General features: G+C 45.0%; 2 protein-coding genes across 4 annotated transcripts in view; one reads left to right on the forward strand and one right to left on the reverse strand.

The window, feature by feature from the left end:
* The window catches only part of LOC6609283, a 55,301-nt gene extending 50,210 nt beyond the window's left edge, over positions 1 to 5,091 (forward strand). The window contains 1 exon segment of the mRNA XM_032716444.1: positions 61 to 5,091. Within this exon segment, the coding sequence (XP_032572335.1) occupies positions 61 to 2,505 (2,445 nt within the window). The 3' untranslated portion in view covers positions 2,506 to 5,091.
* A 291-nt stretch (positions 5,092 to 5,382) lies between these two features.
* Positions 5,383 to 16,074, reverse strand: LOC6609289. 3 transcript variants are annotated; one of them, XM_032716446.1, is made up of 5 exons: positions 15,480 to 16,074; positions 9,194 to 9,606; positions 7,072 to 7,292; positions 6,367 to 6,935; positions 5,383 to 6,175 (listed from the first exon to the last, which is right to left on the reverse strand). In XM_032716446.1, exons 1-5 carry the CDS (start codon positions 15,682 to 15,684, stop codon positions 5,778 to 5,780), a joined length of 1,806 nt encoding a protein of 601 aa, XP_032572337.1. In that variant the 5' UTR covers positions 15,685 to 16,074; the 3' UTR covers positions 5,383 to 5,777. The 3 variants fall into 3 exon arrangements, with proteins under 3 accessions (XP_032572337.1, XP_002033979.1, XP_032572338.1); XM_002033943.2 differs by having other exon boundaries at positions 5,383 to 6,124; positions 15,480 to 16,073; XM_032716447.1 differs by having other exon boundaries at positions 6,034 to 6,124; positions 6,336 to 6,935.
* Positions 16,075 to 17,795: the final 1,721 nt, after the last annotated feature.

Here is a 17,795-nt window from a genome sequence, read left to right on the forward strand (position 1 = left end):
CTAACCCATCATCTCGTTCTCCCATAACTTTGTTCACATGTCATCCATTTACCAAACAAGACCGGCGACGAAGTAAACGGCATGGTGATGATCCGAGCCGCCGAGCACGGGCAGGGCTACTGCCCTATAAAGTATCTGCAGGAGGTGTGACAGCCAGAAGAGGACGAGCCGCCCTCCGACGAGCGGGACAGACCGCACAAGTCGTCCATGCAGACGTCGTCGTCGCGAACCGCGGACAAGACCAAGCGTAGGATTAGAATCGTAGTGTCCGAAAACCGCAACGTAGCTGCTAGTAGTGTTGCACCTGCACCACCCACAACCGGCTTCAACACCACCACCCATCACCAAATTCCAAGGGAATCCGACATCGAGACGAAGCGGCTAAACATCGACTACGGCGATGAGGGCAGCGCCGATTGGGACAAGGACCGCGAGGTGCTCATCCTGTCTGGGAGACGGAACAAGAACGATAAAAACTGGGAGAACTGGGAGCGCATCCGGGAGCAGAAGCTGGAGAAGATGAAGGGTATTTGTTTCGAGAGCTATCGCCAGTCTAAGCGGGACAAGTTACTTCAAGCTAAGCCACGACCCAAACAACTAGATTCCACCTGGTATACGGATAACATCTACTCGAACCGATCCGATGACATGGACGAGGACTACGTGCCTGATTGCTTGAAATACGGACCTTTCCGCACACTGAGGGACATCCACGAGCTGGACGAGAAAAGTGGGGGTACGGAAGAGCGTCGTGTTGAGGGTGAAGGATCGCCCGGCTATGCCCTGCATCGTTCCAAGAGCTGCAAAGAGTTCCAGTATCCCAAATCACAGAGTTGGTGCTTCGAGGGCAATGTTTTTGAAGCTGGCGGCGGTGTGGCCAGCGGGAGCGGTAGTTCAAGCGGTGCTCCCCCACCAACCACCTCCATCCTGAAGAATCGAGCAGGTGTTCCCAAGTCATACTCCTTCAGTGCCACCACTAAGACCATGCCGTTTGATATCATCGACTATGAGCTGCCTCCCGTCTCGAATACGCGACGGGAAAAGAAGGAGGCTCTAAGGCGGAACATGAATGCCCTATGCAGCAGCAGCCTGGATCGATGTTGCGCCCGGGATCAGTGCACCAGCGCCCGCTGCCTGTTGGAGGACATCTACCCGGGATCGAGGATGCGGTCAAGGGCAACCGGGGCGGGCAGCAATCGAAATCTAAGTGCGGCGGATTGGCTATTCGAGGAGCGGACTGGAAGGCAGAGAGCGCCCGCTGCTCCAACGGCTATTTGTTGTTGCTCTGCGGCTGAGGATTGTTGTTGCCACCGCCAGCGCCAGCAGCAACCGCCACTTCCCGCTCGTCCAAGATCACGACCCCTATGTCCCGGACATCATCCCGCCGCTGAGGAGGAAGAGCACATGCACTGCCGTTATGACACCGACCTGGAGCACTTCATACGCGCCGAGCGCGAGCGCCTCATGCTGCAGGATAAGTTCCTGGACGATGATGAGCGGTATTTAGCTGCTGCTCCGGCTCCGCGTAGTCCTGGCAGACGGTATCCGGCGGGAAACTATCATCGGCCTCCGCGCAGCAAGTCAATGTTGGAGATGCAGCCGCCAACCATTCTGTATGACGAGGATACCTGTTCGGACACCACAGAGATCGATTTGGAGGACTTCAATATTGACCTCGAAAAATACTGGGAGCAGCTGGACAAGCCGCCCAGTCCCATCAACATGGACATGCGGCGAAACATGCATAGCAGTCTCAAGGTGAAAAACGTGAATGTCCGGTGCTACAACAATGGCCAGCCCATCGATCTGCATGACCGTGAGCATGAGCGGTTGATGATCAAGAAATCGCTGCTCGAGGGGATGCCCTCGCCACCGCAGCTGGACTCCAGTGAGTCCTCGACCAATGCGGGCGGCTATCCTTTTTTTGACACTGCTCCCGCCGTTGCGCCTGCCCCCGCCTTCCACCACCATCCGGCCTACGGACCACCGCAGGGCTATGGCCACAAGGTGTATCCCACGGTGGACACGCTGCCCTCGTACCAGTACAACAACTTCTATCCCGAGCACAGCCATCCAACTGTAGGAAGTGTGCTGACGCAGCAGCCGACAGCTGGCATCCATCATCCATCCGCCGGCGGTCACTCGGCGCTCAGTCTGATCAACAACATATTTTCAATCTACAAGCCCAACAAGTACTCACCGGAGAACTGCCAGATGAACTACGAGAGCAAGCCGGAACCGTGCAAGAAGATGAATGTGCCCAGTACCCACAGGCCCCTGGGAGCAGCCACGCATCCGTATCCTGCCCACGACTACATGCACTCCTCGATGAAGAGACCGCTGCTGGTAAGCGCCGATCAGCCGCACTTTAAGATCATTCCGGAGAAGACTGGGCTAAAGATCTCGCCTCTGCTGAGCTACGAGGACTACGGCGGAGGTGGAGGTGGCGAGAAGGCGCACCACAGACTGAGTAGCACGGCAAGGCCTCTGATGCTTCCGCACTGATGGTGCTGGACCTTTCCGTGGTATGGCAATGGCAATGGCAATGGCAACTATTGTTAGTTGGGCTTCCACCCATCCAACTATCCCCAAAAAAGACTCGCGAGCAGCGAACAGCAACCCAAACGCACAAAAAACTGGGTCCAGCCGAGGAAGATGAACATACGTTAACAGATATCCATCGGAGGAGCATCGAGATCAGGAGGTGGCCAGCTAATCAGAATCCTACCCGATACCCTCCACCTTCCACTCCACCAACTCGCCGTCTTCGTCGTCGTCGTCGTCCATCCGCACATTTTGCTTTTGGTTTAGCAGGTGCTTTGGTCAGGTGTTCCTTCGAAGCATCCTTGACACTCCAGCAACGTGAAACCACTCGAACAACAACAGCAACTACAGCCATACCATTGGAAATCAACAGCACTACAGACAAAGACAACATCAACAGATCTACCAACAGCCACATGTCAGATGGAGGTCAAAGTGCAAGTACTAGTAAAGTTTTGATCAGCGGATCGATTAGGATAAGCCCACACAGTCCTCACCCCAGACAATGGACACAGACACAAACATATGTATACAATCAACGTGCTTTTAATTCGCTTAGAATCGCTATAGAAATCGCGTTGCAGTTCGATTAACCACTAAACAACAGATTCACTAATTTTCGAGCAACTTTTAAGCAATCAAGAGCGTATTCAATAGAACAAAGAGTAGATCTAAGACGGAAGAGTTAAGTATTAAGTTGTTCATATCGCGCGTTTCATATTTCAGTATGCGCATATTGTATACCCTAACTCTCTGTAGAAAGCTAAACGGATTTTATTAGTACTGAAGATTTGGGAGAATACATACATACATACCTAGACTCGTGAGTGTCAGCGAGACTTATTTTGGCCTCAATATATTGCGATAATTTTGAGATGCAAATGAAAACTAAGGCGAACCGTTTTTATTGTCATCAAATTTTTTCTATTTTTTATACCAAATAACTTTGAATCAACTAAACGGGAGGAGTTATTGAAATTGCTATGCTCGATAAGGCTAGGAGCTTTTCCCATAAGTTGCGGCTACTAGGAGCGATTATACGAAGGCATGCCTATGCTATTTATATATATGATTAGGTGCGGTACGGATAGGTGTGCGTTGAGAACTCGATAGAAGCGCTTTTTATAAACTAACTAGATTTGTATCGAAATGTGAAACATTGAATATGATAAACATGAATTGTACTTTTATGATGTATGCGTATCCACTGGCCTTATTTATTGAGAAGTAACCAAACAATGAGCTGAACCCCAAAACACACACAAGTGAACACACACATACACGAGAACATAGCGAGCGACAAAGAGATCCCAGAAAAACAACTTGAGAATTACAATGGAATTTTCACTAAGATTCAGGCTTAGGGCTTTGCGTCTCTTTTGTTAATTGTTTTTTGGCGTCCAATTTTACATGATAACTATTGTAGGACTCTAGACAAGCTAATCGAAACTATCGAGAGTAGATTAACTATCGAGTATTTTGTAGTGCGTAAGCTAATTAAAACACAAACCAAACCAAATGGAGATAACTTTTTAGCGCGAGACTCCTTGTGCAGGAAGATTTTGAATTTGAATTTATTTTTAACGACTTTTGAATACAAGAAGTAACTATGAAAATGACATTTTATCAGAGATCGTTTTTTACCTATTTAACATTTCCTCGAACAACATACAACAACTATTTGCTAAGTGTACCCTATGGCCTATGAGTTAGTTATAAGAAAGTGTTTTCCAAGCCCCGCTTAGACCACAACACTGAATAAAAAAAATAATTGAGAAGACAGGAGAACACGGGGAATTCTGCACAAAACCCAATCTATGAAATATTCACACACTGCACCCAATTAAGTGTACGATATACATATGTATCGAGTATTTACGATCACGTCTAGGAACTAAGGATGAATTGTATTGTATTGTAAAATGAATGGAATCGACGAACACGAAAAACGCCCAAATCTTATGAGTATGTAAGCAAAGCCGAAAACTTGAATTCAAACAGGATAACCGCTCCCGGCGGTCATCTCAACTGCTGAAATTGGCACTTAAGTATTTAGGTATACACACCGCATATGTATGGTACAACTTAGTAGAATTTTCGACTAAACTAAACTGAACTTGCAAACGTAGCGCGACATTTGTGCAAGTCAAAGGTCCCCGAGAGCCCGTCAATGGGTTCGCTTTTCGTGGGGTCAACTTCGCAAAACAGCTTCTGGTTTTTAGCGTAAGTTTTGTTTCACATATGTACGATTAGGTGACCAGCATGACGATGCACCTGGCGCACCTGCAGGTAGCTAGCGAATAACATACACACGTGCATGTCAACAAGAGTAACTAGAAAATGGAACAATATAATATCAGTGCAACGTAATATATCAGTTAAAATAACAGAGGCAAACAGAACTCCACTCATTTAGCACTACTACCTGCAATTTGAATGTGAAAAACAACACAATTCCCTCATCCCAGCCCCGCTTCTCCGACGCGTCCCCATTAATTTACCTGAATTGCAAATAAAAAGATGTTCAATTCGATGTGAAAAAAACAACAACTGTGTTCTGTGTGTTTGGATGTGGGTTGGTTTATTTATTCACTCCGCCCCGAAAGTAGGCAGCAAACTTTACACTACGACTGAAGTGCACTGAAGAAAAATAGGCGCTTTATAGATAATAGAAAAAATAAGATATTCAATTAAAACCTTGCAGCTAAACCGAAGTTTTCTTAATAGAAATAATGAATTTCATTTTGAATAATAATGTAACTTTTTGTATATTTTCCTATTTTTATAAAGAATGCAGTGTAGTATCCCCATATTTCAAAAAGTACAAGCTTCACCGCCGCTACTTACACACATTGCTTTTTATTCAGTTTTAAATTTATATCACATTAAATTTTAAATTAACAGAATTACAAAAGTTAGTCGATTCGTCAGTTAATGCTGCTGCAGCTGCAGTTTTTCCTTTACAATCATCATTGTTATAACATTTTCAATTATCGGAAGCAAATTGGTTCTGCCGTCTGGCGAAGGCGTCAGTGGCGTTGACAGGACGGCTGGGAATGGTATCTCGTAAATCGTTAGCATACATATACATAGTCAAACATTTAACATAAAGTCACACTTAAAGCTATCACTAAATTGGTTAAAAGCTAATTGCATCAGAGTCAGTCAGAGAGATGTTGGGACCTTAAGATCTACGTTTTCCAGGTGCGATACCTTCTTGTCAGGCTTACGGGCTAGTTTGTTGGCTGTTCCTGTTGCTGATGTTGCTGCGCGGAATCGCTGGGGGTTGCTCCTGCCAGCGCTGTTGCTGCTGCAGTGGCTGCTGCGGCTGTTGCTGCTGCGGCAGCCGCTGCTGCTGCAGCTGCTGTTGTGCTGGCCGCCGTGGCATCCAGGTTCAGTGTGGTGCTACTGGCGGCCTTTTGGTTAGGAAAGAGCACCGAGTAGGCCGGCGGCGGATCCAGCTCCTCATAGTTGGGCGGCGAGGTGGCTCCCAGGTGGTCCCCGCCACCATTTCCTCCTCCATTGGCAGCGGCCAGCGCCGCCTCCCGCTCGTTGTTGACCGCATGCTGTGATGCGGAGGCTGCAAGGGAACGGATGGATTCAATGTGAGAGCTCAAGCGACAACACAGAACTGGGGATTGGGTTGTTTTGGAATTAGTTGGATTTGGATTGCGGAAGAGTTAGACACAGTCATAGCACAGCACGTGAGTCGTAGGTTCGGTTTTTCATGTGCGGGGAAGAGAACAAGTGGGAAACTCGCATAAATACATCGCAAAATGACAGTGTCTTACTTTGACTAGACTATGGTGCAATTTAACGTACCCCAGAGGCCGCAGATGAGCAGTGCCCCACCGCACAGGAGCATGCCGAGCATCAGGTAGCCCCACGGGCCGTACTTCGATAGATCCGAGTGCAGGCCGGAGCGCGTTGAGTTCCTGCGAGTGAAGCCGCTGCCAGCTCCAGTGCCCAATCCCATTTCAGTCGTATCGTTATCCGGCCTCTGCTGATCCCCTTCCGTGAGCATTTTGGGGTCAATTAAGAACGGTGACCCATCGCCACCGGGTTTCTTCATATCTTTGGTTTGCACTTTGCGCAGCGTGGTCGTCGAGGTGGCCGTTGAATTGTCCAAACCTACGGCTCCATCGCTTCCGTTGCGCGGCAGATCCTCTGGTGCCGTTGGAGCATCGTTGGCGAACAGATTGCGAAACACTTCCAAGGCAAACTGCTCGAATAGATCCGACTCCAGGCCGGCGGCCAGTTTACCGGCACCCGGGCGACGGTGCTTCGAGCACAGCTCGTAGTCCTCATCGCTGTCGTACTCGTTGCTGTACGGACAATGGCGGATCCCGTCGCAAGACAGTTCCTTGGAGATGCACAGAATGGGCTCATCACTGAAAGACAATAATAGCCGGAATGCAAATCTCATTAAATCAGCTCTAGTACAAACTGGTTTCAGTGCTCTTCAATCTATTTATGTATTTTTCTATTTAAGGCTAGTTTGGAATAGACATGTGTAATCCGACTCACCCGATCTTCAAGCACTGGTGCTTGCTGCCATCCTTGCACTGCTCGCCCTTGCCCAGCACCGTGACCATCAGCTTGGATCGAAGGGCGTGCTGGCCATGCTCCCAGACGATCTTGACGCGGCCATGGAAGAGCCTCACCGGATCCTCCATCTCGGAGGCGGTGTCCTCCAGCTGGCAGGGATCCACTCGCCACTGGGCCGTGTGCGGATCGAGCGAGCTAAACTGTTGGGGTGAAGGCAAATAGAACCTTTTAATTATGGGGGGCTGGCTAAAAGCGTGGCCTAAGTGCGTATTGAATATTTGCCGCGAAACGTGCGAGCAAACAGTTTACACGATCGAAATGCTAATCGCTTATGTTCTACCCCCCGGCCAAGCCCACGACTCGTTGACGTGACTTGAATGGCCAAGTTCAACAGAACGATCAAAAATCAACGATCAAAACTGCGAATGCAAACACATATAATGCAAAATTAAATATTTACGCTGGAAAAATACGAAAAACAAAAAGCTGTGAAAGCCACGCCAGAAACGATAACTACGCTTCGTATGAGAATAGTGGGGTTTATAAAAATAAATCCATTAATATCGGCGCCATTTCACGTGCAGAGCGTTGATATGCCATCTACATATGCATATATATACAGATAGTATAGTAAATGTATACGGGTTCAGGCCGCTTTGTACTCTCAGGTTCAATAACTGCGACGACTTTTGTTGGTTGGTAGTGCCCATTGTAGTACACTCGTAGTAAACAACAATTAGCCAGAGGAGTGTCCGCATCGAGAACGGTTAAACCAGTTTTCCAAGTGATAAACACTAGATTACTAGATTTTCCAGTCGGCGACTCATTAGGAAGACGATTCTGCGGTAATTATGCGCCCCAGCCATTTGCACATCTCACCTATTCTACGATGACGGAACAAAGAAACGCTCTATTCTGGACATGCAAATGTGGACATGCGTCCATTCCCTCGAGTCCCCAACCCATATCCATGGGTTTTCAGTAGCATAGTTTGCTTTTATGGCGACGCCAACTGTCAGTCACTCAGTCAGTCATTCAGTCAGCCCAAGTCGACGGATTTATGGCGACGCGACGCATCAGTAACCGAAAGTGTTGCTCTGGGACTGCGGTTGCTATTGCTGTTGCTGCTGCTTCCCTGGCCAAAAGCTGCAAACGTGTTTCAAATACCTAAAAGACCAAACAACCAAAAATAGAGCTAAAAAAAAATGCCCAGCAATATGGTAGAAATTGGCGTGCTTATGCAAATACCAAAACTTTTCTGGTTTCGGCGAGGAGTTTTGGCGCCGCAGAAAGTGAAACATTCCAGCCAGCTGGAGTTCAATGTCAATGAACAGCGCCTTAATGGAAAGTTTCTTATTTAATCGAGCACAGAACACCTTGACAATGTCAACGATCAGCTGACGAATTACGCTTGGCTTCGCATGAGACCTGCCGGTAATTGGACCCAATTTGAGATGTCAAACTGTCTCATCGGAAAGCCACAAAAAAGTAACAATGTCAATCGAGAACTTAAACGTATACATATATACGCTCGATAAGTCCGCTTATGAGAACCACTTGTAATGCAGCCTGCCAAACTTAATCTATTTGACAATGGGAATTGGCAGCAATTTTGAAAAAAATCGTGATATATTCTACGTTTTGTGGATAAATTTGAGCAAATATAGAAGTGGCATAAAGTAATTACCGATGAAGTCATAATAGTTATCATTTCATTTTTTTACATTCTAAGTTTAGAATAATCCTGAGCTGCGGAAAATAACTGGCTACTTGTTCTTGAACCCAGCTATTTGAACTTCTTGATCCGATTCTCACACTTGAGCGCTGCGCATGCGCACTCAAGTGGTATATTTTTAAAGCAGATGAATGCGATCAAAGAAACTGGCAAATAATTCGTGCGGAAGGTGCAGAAAATGGCGAGCTCACACTAATCAGTGAAAAAGAGTACACTTGGAAAACAAATTGAAGAAAAAATTACAATTATTATCTACATTACAATACCGACACATTCTAGAATATATGCCATCTACTATTTTTTCAAGTGTGCTTAATCAGAGGCAACCTTGCCACCACAAATGGCCACTAAGGTGAGTTCACTTACTATGTTCAGAGGGCAGGTGCGTCCCAACACCCGCGAAGGCGCCGATGAGACGATGACCCTCGTCGTGTTGAGTGGCTCCGAGGAGTTAGTAGTCAATTCGCCCGACTTGGCAGTGCGCCGTAGTTCGGGTGAGTTGTTGCCTCCGGCTGCGGCAGCCATAATGTTCGTGGGCGTACTTCTGGTGGTGGCCGCATCCAGCGGCTGGCCGTGCGGCAGCTTTGGCAGGATGAGGCGCACTATGAAGCCATAGTTGGGCGGGGCACTCAGGATGCGGGAACAGGAGGCGTGATCCGCCCCATAGAGTCCCGGCTTCAGTTCGATGATGAGACTAGATTCTTTGCCATCGCTCTCGATGAAATGCTCGTGCTGAGCGCTGCATAGTGGCTTGAAAGTAGGATGGGACAGCAGATCGCCTGAAAAAGGGAGAGTTTCGGATCGGATCAGTTTATGGAGCAGATGCCTTGGGCTCAAATTGACACGGGTCTGTTAATTTCTACATCAAATGGGCCAGTCTGATGGATGGTCAGCGCTTTGCGGTCGTTTGTATGCGGAATTCATCATCCCAACTAAACGCATTGCATGCAGACGAGATTCGCGAGCTGTCAATCAATAAATAACTCACAGCTTGACAAAAATATAGCTAAAAAAATAAAAATAAACCCAAAGCTGCGGTGTGACAACTCCAAAAATAGAAATTTCGTGTGAATTGGCAGGGAAATGGATGGGTCTTCAATTTCGGATGATGAAACCAAACCAAACACAGTTTTGAAAATTCAATTAATAATTGAATGACTACGTTTACCTAAAAACACAGCGCGAGAGCCCCTCTGTTCAATTATTTTGCACTCGATCTCGAACTTTGCGGCGCAAAGGTTAAAGATTCACACAAGCACTATTAAGTACTTCAATTAATAAAATACAAATACGCAAGCGTATGGTTGTGGAACCACTGGCGTGTAGGAAAACTACTTTTGCATTGTGCTGAGAGGTAGCCACATCCACACATCCATATTCTGGGTCACTGACTGCACCACATACGCGTGTGTATACACCATCATTATTATTATATTATTACCCGAGCTGTTGCAGCAACCGACTTATTGTTTGTGTTTTTGCAGCCGCCCTCGCTCTTTTTTCCACTGGGCAATTGCCAAACAGCTTTTGCGAACTATTAAACATTTTATTAAACAATTTGCATTTGCTCCATGCACCCAAGTACACTTGCTCGTGTGAGTCTGTGCGAGTGCAATTTAGCGGCTAATTTCCATTTCGAACTTGACATTAATAGCCAAGCGGTCCGAGCTGTCCACACGTGCTACCAGACTTTCAATCATCATTTTGGCAAATGCACCCATTAGAACTGGGCTAATGACAGGTTTTCGTCAGCTTTATGGGCCAATTATGATTGATTTGAGTAATCGATTCAGATATTGTTCTAGGGAAAGTCGAACAAGTAATACTTATTCAGCTTTCCCACACAATATCTTCAATTAGTCGCAATTGTTACAGAATGAAAAGCCATTAGCACTGTAATACAATGAATTCCATACAGTTAAGTAATGATTAAGGCTCCCTTGATGGCCAACCGAGTGATCTAAAGCCACAGCGTCATTGCTAATTGGGTTAAAAGCGCACAAGCACTCCCAGCCAAATAAACATATGAATTCACAAGTTATGTTCGGTTTGTTTGGGGTTAGTGCGGGGAGTTCATAGAGAAGTGGGTTTACGATCCGGGCAACCAGCCAAGCGGGCAAAGAAAGAAAGGGCTGACAGTTCCACCCAATTTTTTCACTAAATATGCCGTTAATAATTTGTCTACGTTTTCAGAGCAGAACCGAGTTTTACCGAGATTTTTTTGGGAAAGCAATTCGCTTTCCCAGGGAAAGTCGCGTTCAGGTTAGTAAGGCGGCTATCCAAAACAGTCCGTTAAGCTTGTACCTACTGCCCAAATGGCTCCAGCATTTTCGTTTTGGGCAAGGTCAGGTTAAGTGACTCGATTACACAGATAAACATCAAGACAAACAGCTAACAAACTGCCAGCAAACTCACAGACAAACATGGAAAACACTTAGCAGTCAACTGTTGAGCACTGAGGAAAATTGTAGGCTTGCAGTACTCCAACCCAAGAGAAATCCTAAGCTTTAGTAAGGCTGTTCTTAAATAAACTATATTTATGACTAGATTAGATATATTTTCTTGTTCAGCATTGTAGAACTACTATTTAAGAAGCCAATGTAATAAGTAGTGTCGCTTTTTCAGTGTACTTCTATATATCTGCCAATATCTCGCGATGTGTATCTTTGGCTCTTGGTGTGCGTGCGTATCTGTGTGTAGGTCAAGCAGCAGCAGCCACTTGAATTTGAAAAGGGCACATTAAAATGCGTTGTCAATGCCGATCCACAAGTTATTGTGCTACATACAGTCCCCTATGTCGAGTGGGCCAGTTTCGAGTTGTTGTTGCCGTTGTTTGGACTCAGATTCAGATTCAGATTTAGACAAAAACGGAACTTGGCCAAGAGCAAACTGCAACTGCTCGTGCAGAGATTGTCAAGCGGTTAGAGGGTTTCATGTTATTTTTTTCAGCTTTTTTTGAGTTTTGAGTTCTGTTTCTCGAGTGGCGACTGGGCATAATAAATTCTGTGGCTGCCACGCGATGCGGACGCGTGTTGCATGCTGGATGGATGGATGGATGCTGGATGCTGGGTACTGGGCTCTGCTCACTCGTCATAATTACGCCCGGCTGCCTGCGGAAGGCGGCGGGGAAGAAAGGAGGCAAGCGGAACAGTAAAAGCGCACGATGGAGAGACACTCGAAAAAAAGTTGTTGTTAAAAATTACACAACACTCGCGCACACAAACGGCAGGCACACATACATACATACACACATGCGGAGTGAGCGCCACTCGAGGCACAAACAGAAACAAACAAAAACAGTCTGCAAGTGCAGTTTGTTACACTCTTCTCCACAGGGGGCTGCCATAAACCCACAAGCCCTTCATCGAACTTGTTAAGTTTCACAATCGAATTAAGGAATCGACAGGTTATCTGCAAGGCAAGCGGAATGATTTATATATTCTTAGTACCTTTAAGGTTTCCTTACTCATGCATGCAACGGAAAGTCCTTGTCTTCAAAAGAGTGTCAGTTAGTTTTACTTATCAATTAATTATGACTTAAATAGACAAGAAATGTTTTTATGTATCTAACTTAAAGCAAAGTGTTTGAATTTTGCTCCAATCAATTTCTCAACGTCAAATCATAAACACTACCGCCCCTTTCCTTCACCCCCTTAAATAATTTTAACATTTTTTCGCTCATCATTCCGTTTCCTTTATTTTTTTTGTGTGAAGCAGCTGAAATTGGGTCAACTATCAAAGTCAGAATGGCAAGGGTTAAGTGCTTGTCCCTCCTTTATCTCTGTCTCTGTCGCTGTCTCTAACGCTATCTCTTTTCGTTTGTGTGCCTCTCTATCTGGCCTTGCAGCTTTCCCGCTCTCCAGCTTTCTTCTAACGCTTTTCACGGCACCACCTCCCCCACTTCCCATCACCACCAAAGTGCGGCCGACTTTGGACAGCGCGCTACATTTCCCGTTGGCCAATTTTCCTAATAGGTCAAGCGAATGTGTCATCATGTTGCTGTTGCTGTTGCTGCTGCCGCTGCTCTTGGCCACTGTCGTTGTTGTCGTTGTAATTTGTCTGTTTGCACAGCTAAAGAACGACAAAATAAATAAATTGTACAATAAACAAGAACTCAAGCAACTCGAATGGCCAAGGAACTGGTCATTTGTTGCTGCAGCTGCTGCATGTTGCTGCTGCTTCTGCTTCTGCTGCTACTTCAACTGCTGCTGCTGTTGCGTGCAACACATTGGCAGACCTAACGGCAACTGTTGCTGCTTAACTGGCCAAGCAGTCAGCGGAATGGCGGCGGGTCGAGGCGGAAGCCAGTTGAACATGACTTCTAATGGCCACATACATAAATCAAAGCCCCATTTTCAGTACTTGGCAGATAAAACCGTATTGAAAATGTTGAAGGAAAAAAATGCACAAACGCCCGAAATTGCCATTGCTACTCTAGCTGAGTGCCAGCTATTTTCCTATCACTCTGTTTTTTTTTTTGTGTTTGTTTTTTATGAACAATTTGCATTTTAATTAAGCGATGGCAGATGCTTTATCGCTGCCGCTCTGGCAAAAAGTTTGAATTGGAATTGTAAAATGGGTGGGTGGGCGTGGAGCCGTGCCACCTAATTGAACCCAGATGACTTTTTCGAGTCGCGCAGCAGGCAGCTTCCATCCACAGCAGCCATATAAGCCCAGACTTGGGAGAACTTCTCAAATCCAATCCACAGATGGCTGCTGGCAACATATGTTAATTCTACTTGATATTCACAACAGCAACAGCAACGGCAAAACAGAACTGGAAACCAGTTTGCAAACATGTACATGGCTAAATATACATATGAATGTTTATGACGGGATAAATAACGCTTGGCGGCTTGTTGTGCTAGCCAAAAAAAGTTCGAATAGAGTAAACACTACTCCAGATCAAGATTCGGTGTTAGATTTCGATTTAGATTCTGGGGAGAAGCTAGTGTCTGGGCACTGCACAAAATTATTGTCGCTCATGATTCTTATGAATTGGTAAGTAAGAACATATGTTTAGGCTTTTGTCGCACTTAAACTTTATCTTGCTCTTTTGATTATATTGCTATTATAATAAATGATGTAGATATGTATGTTTGATCTTAGATCCCATTTCAGTTCATCCAGTTTCGCACTGATGCAAACTTTCCATTTGAAGAGGTCAATGGAACACTGGCCCTGGCTGGGTTCTCTGTGAGAATCATCAACCATTAACATTTAAGTTAACCCCTTTTTGCAACGCCGACGATCCAGACTTGTAGTTTGCCAATCTACCTCTTTGTTCGAGCCTTAACTGTATTTCAATGACAATGAGGTCGTCTGGCGGTTGGGTTGCGTTTTCTTATTTTCCGTTCTCCGCTTTGTGTTTTCTGAGTTTTCTGTTTCTGTTTCAAGTTTCACTAAAAATAAATTGTATTTTCTTTTATTTGCATTACATTGTTTTTTAACTTTTAATTTCATGCGGTAAAACTTCCGCATGATATATTTACGCGCTCTAGACGCGTTTCTTATTTTTTTTTTTATTGCAACCCGTGCCGAAAATGATTCACGAAACTTCACGCTTATCAGTAGGCTTTGGTGACTAGCAATCGAATTTGGCCTTTCGGCTGAAATTAAAGCCAAATCATTTTCGAAGCCATGTGCACGGCGGGATCGGTCAAATGCGGTTAAGATCGAGTGAGTGGGGGAATTGACAACCGGTTTCCCAAACAGAAACAGCACAAATAATCGGTGATAAAATTAAAAGCACACACAACAAATGACAGTGGTTCACAACGCGTTCTATAGCCGCGGATATGGGATGGGTGACTAAAAAAGTGGCCATAATGGCAGAGATTAGAAAGGCAGTGGTTAAATACAGTCAATACCCGAGAACGCAAACTACGGTCAGCGGCTGTGAGCTTTTTGGCTAGTGTGACATCCAAAACTCATACTCATGAGCCTTTAACTTATGTGTTCTCTTAGCATATAGCCAAATTTCAGGTTTTGAACAGCTTAAAAAGTTGTTATTTTTCAAGTTCGATTCCTGTAACTACAGTAGATTTAGGGAATATGCGATTTCTAGCTATAACTTCAAACAAGAATAGATTTATAATTTCGGGCTTAAAACATGAATGATCACCTTAAATTCAATTGGTAATAAGTTAGTATAATTAAGGAAATAATGTCCCATTTCATGCTATAATCAATCATTACTAGGAAATCCGATTATGTCCATGTAATTCTTATGAATAGTAACCTATTACCCATTTACTTTCTCGAAATTACCGTTAATTTGAGGAAAGTTCCTACTTTAGATGTTCGACTGTATAGCAAGAAGTGAAATCCAAGTCTAAAAGTCTCGTGCGCGTGGGGGAGTACCTCTCTTGGTCAGGTCTTGTGACCCGATACTGTGCACCGATTCTTCGAAACCGGTAATTATCAAAGCGACGAGCACTTGGGTTGCCTCAAGTACCCGGTTTTTCCCCATCCTCCAATTCAACCATTATGTAGCCCATCCTATCATCTTTAATCCTCCCACCATTTCACCATTTCTACTTCTTTTCTTCACACCGTTTGCACACAATGCAGCGCAGTGGCGCCTGATTAAGTCCCCACACCACTTAAATTTCCCAGGCACATTTTCATACATTCTTTTTTCGCAACTAACCGAATACTGCTGCACTTTGGACCATGGCGGCACTGGCGGCCAACAGGGTGATCAACGCCCACGCGCAGTAAATGTGCAGAATCCGCGGGCTGTTGCGTCGCTGCTGCTGCTGCGCATGCGCCTCATGTTGTTGTTGTTGCTTCTGTTGTTGTTGTTGCTTCTGTTGTTGTTGTTGGGCGCAGCGGACGCAGGCGGCGGTCGCCATGTTGGTCTGTTGTTTTCGTTGTTTATAGCTGTTTTTCAGTATATTTTTTCGTATTTGTGTTTTAAAACGGCTTCTCAGAGCCGCCGATCGTCGTTCGGCTTTGCGTTTTGCCTTTACTATCTATCCAATTTCACTCGGCGGCGGGCACTTAAACAGTTGCTTTTTGCGATATTGTCGATTGAAATTGCGCAATCTAAAACTAGTTCGCTTAGGATCTCACTCGCGCGCCCTTTTATTTGTGGTTTCTTGAAAAACAAGGAGCCAAGTTTTCTGCGCCGCCCTCGGCTTCAGCGACTGGGGGCCGAAGACTTGGAACGCTGCTCTTTTGTCTCGCTTTGCGCCGCTGCTCGAACTCGCGAACCTGCTGCGACGACCGATCGAAATGAACTGATCGCAGCTTTAGACTCCAACGGCGACGTCGACGCCGCTGCCGCCGCCAGTCTCAGAGAGACCCAAGCGCGGAAGCCCAAACTTACTCTCTTTGTGGAGAGCTCGACTTGAAAGAGTGACAAGTCCACTGAAAGAAATTATGTACTTATAGTCAAATGATGTCTATAATATAAATATGTTTAGACCACAACATTAAAACACCACAACATACATCATGTCGGATGAGTAATTTTTAAATATATAAATTTGGAAATCAATAAATCTGAGGTGACTAATACGCAATAGGGAAATACAATTGTTTGGCTTCTGGGGAAAAAATATATCTATTTTGTAAAACGTGGCTACAAAAACGATTAAAATTTTTGCGTGACACGACGAAATATTTATTTGATTTTATACAAATTCAAAGCTAATATAGGTTCAAAAATTCGATTGTACAAATCCTCTGATTTTCATTTCTATCTATGTTATTTCTATGTTATCATTATTTTGATCAATTGTTATAATTTGTATGATCACAGGTCATTGTAGTGGCAAAGATCTCCTGCATTGCATATAATCCTTGAGCCACCCACTATTTCTTGCTGTGCGAAGCTCGTAAACAACTGTAACTCTGCAATTTAACTAACAAAGCGAACTGAAAGACACGAGCCAAGGAAGAAGCCAAAAGAGAAATCGTGAAGGAGGAGTAGGAGGAAGAGCTGGAGGTTAAGGAGGGGGGAGGAAGGGAAGAGGTTCTCCTTCATCTGCCACCTACTACAAAAACAACAGCAACATCAGGCATGAGCAATCAGTGCAACAATGCTGCCGCTCTGCTCTGACTCATGGGAGCTTATGGCGTCAAACGGATTTTTGCATTTGCATGTTTTTGCTTTAGTCTGTGTTGTTGTGGCCGTGTGCTAAATTGCGGGCCCCCTTTTTTTTCCTGCGTTTTTTCTCTTTTTTTCGGGAGCGGGGGTATGTAACCCAATTTTAAAACGAGTCAAGTCGATATGCGAAGAGAACAAAGTGTGCAAAAAAAAAAAAACAGAAGCAAAAAAATCACAAAAATCAGTAAGACGCATTGGATGTGGGAGACAGAATGCGAAAATTACAGCAAAAGACGTTCGTTCGAGTGGGGCAACACAAAAATCGAAAGCAGTTCAAACAACATGTGTCAAAAGGGATGAGCACGGAATACATCTCCAGCCAACGAGATGAATGCACGCCGCATGGTCCCCGGGGGTGTGTGCATCTGTGTTTGGGCCAAATTGGAGTTTACCTTAAACCCGCCCAGATGACAGGACGCCTCGCCTCCCAAGGCCAACCGACTCGAAATTGGGTTAAAGCCCCGTTGATCCCCGTGAATCTTTAAAGGCAGCGCAGCGAGATACAAGTTTTATGTCACGGGGATTTTCGGGAACAAAGCAGTGATCTCTTGTCCTTGTCGGGGAAAGAGCGTTACAAATTGAGTTATTTTTAACAACATTTGACCTAATAATAGAAGGTCTTGAACACAAGCAATTATCAAATTTTAAATATAATAATTACTTTAAACGTAATGTATTTGAAATGCAAAAACACTGTGATAAAACAATAGGCTTGCGACTATACTTTAAAGCTTCATTAAATTTTATAATAATTGTTATAGTTTTGACATATTCTACCATAAGAACGTACTTTTTCTTAGACATTGTGGTAGTTACTTATAGCACCTTATCGTAAGTACCTTACCTATAACC

The sequence above is a fragment of the Drosophila sechellia genome, chromosome 2R (assembly GCF_004382195.2).
Source record: "Drosophila sechellia strain sech25 chromosome 2R, ASM438219v1, whole genome shotgun sequence".
Classification (NCBI taxonomy): Eukaryota; Metazoa; Arthropoda; class Insecta; order Diptera; family Drosophilidae; genus Drosophila; species Drosophila sechellia.